Source organism: Eimeria acervulina, genomic scaffold (assembly GCF_000499425.1).
Source record: "Eimeria acervulina Houghton genomic scaffold, Eah_scaff296, whole genome shotgun sequence".
Lineage (NCBI taxonomy): Eukaryota > Apicomplexa > Conoidasida > Eucoccidiorida > Eimeriidae > Eimeria > Eimeria acervulina.
This window is the reverse complement of record NW_013549906.1, coordinates 1-1032: the sequence shown is the minus strand read 5'-3', so window position 1 is coordinate 1032 and position 1032 is coordinate 1. Positions and strand designations below refer to the sequence as shown.

The 1032-nt window shown below is 46.0% G+C and overlaps 1 protein-coding gene across 1 annotated transcript; it reads left to right on the top strand.

Moving 5' to 3' along the window:
* Positions 1–201: 201 nt before the first annotated feature.
* On the top strand, positions 202–948 carry EAH_00031380 (hypothetical protein; the record flags this gene model as incomplete). Its single annotated transcript, XM_013396093.1, has 3 exons — positions 202–313; positions 515–638; positions 858–948. The coding sequence occupies 3 exons, from the start codon at positions 202–204 to the stop codon at positions 946–948; spliced, it is 327 nt and encodes a 108-aa protein (XP_013251547.1).
* Between the last annotated feature and the right edge of the window lie 84 nt (positions 949–1032).

The window sequence follows — 1032 nt, the reverse complement described above, 5'->3', positions numbered from 1 at the left end:
TCTGCACCTGCAGCAGCAGCAAGTCCTTTTGGGGGGGGCTTCGGCAGCAGCAGCAGCAGCAGCAGCAGCGGGTTTGGGGCGTCTACTCTAAACCCTTTTTCTCAGCCTGCTGCTTCTACTCCTTTCTGTCCCGCACCAGCAGCAGCAGCAGCAGCAGCACCAGCAGCAGCAGCAGCAGCAGCAGCAGATGATGCTACTCCTATGGCTTTACAAAAAGAAACAAAAGGAGAGAAGTACACCGAAGCAAAAATATTTATAGAGGCATGGAGGCATCTGCAAACCGCTAAAAAGAGCGGGTGCTGGCCCTTCACCAGTAAGGGTTTAGGGTTTAGGGTTTAGGGTTTAGGGTTTTATTTCTTTAGGGTTTAGGGTTTATGGTTTTGAGGGTTTAGGTTTTGTTTGCTGTCTGCATATCTGCTTGAGGCGAAGAGTGGGGTAGGGAGCGAAGAGCGGTGCACTCAGGAAGGGTTTAGGGTTTAGGGTTTGGGGTTTAGGGTTTAGGGTTTGCGTGCAGGCGCAAGTGCTGGGCCTGCGTATTTGCCTGTGTACAAGGGTTTAGAGATATCAAATGAAGAATTGCGGTGGGAGTTCTATCAGCGAGATGCGCAGCAGCAGCAGCAGCTGATGCAGCAACTCAAGTAAGGGTTTAGGGTTTAGGGTTTAGGGTTTAGGGTTTGCTGTGTTGCGCGAACAAAAGCCAAGCAGGGCATCCCTATTTGATTACTCTGCTGCCTTGTCGCGCTAAACTAACGCCTAAATCCTAAACCCTAAACCGTAGACCCTCACCTCAACAAGAGGAAGTTAGGGTTTAGGGTTTAGGGTTTAGGGTTTAGGGTTTAGGGTTTGCGTTAGCTCAGGGCTGACGCAGCTGCAACACCGCTGCCGCAGCAGTTTACTGGCGCTACAAATAACGAAAATATATTTATTTTAATTTTGCTTGTTTTTTAAATTTATGTTTATTAAGAGTGTATACGTATATATATATATATATATATGTATATATATATATATATGTATATATATATATATATA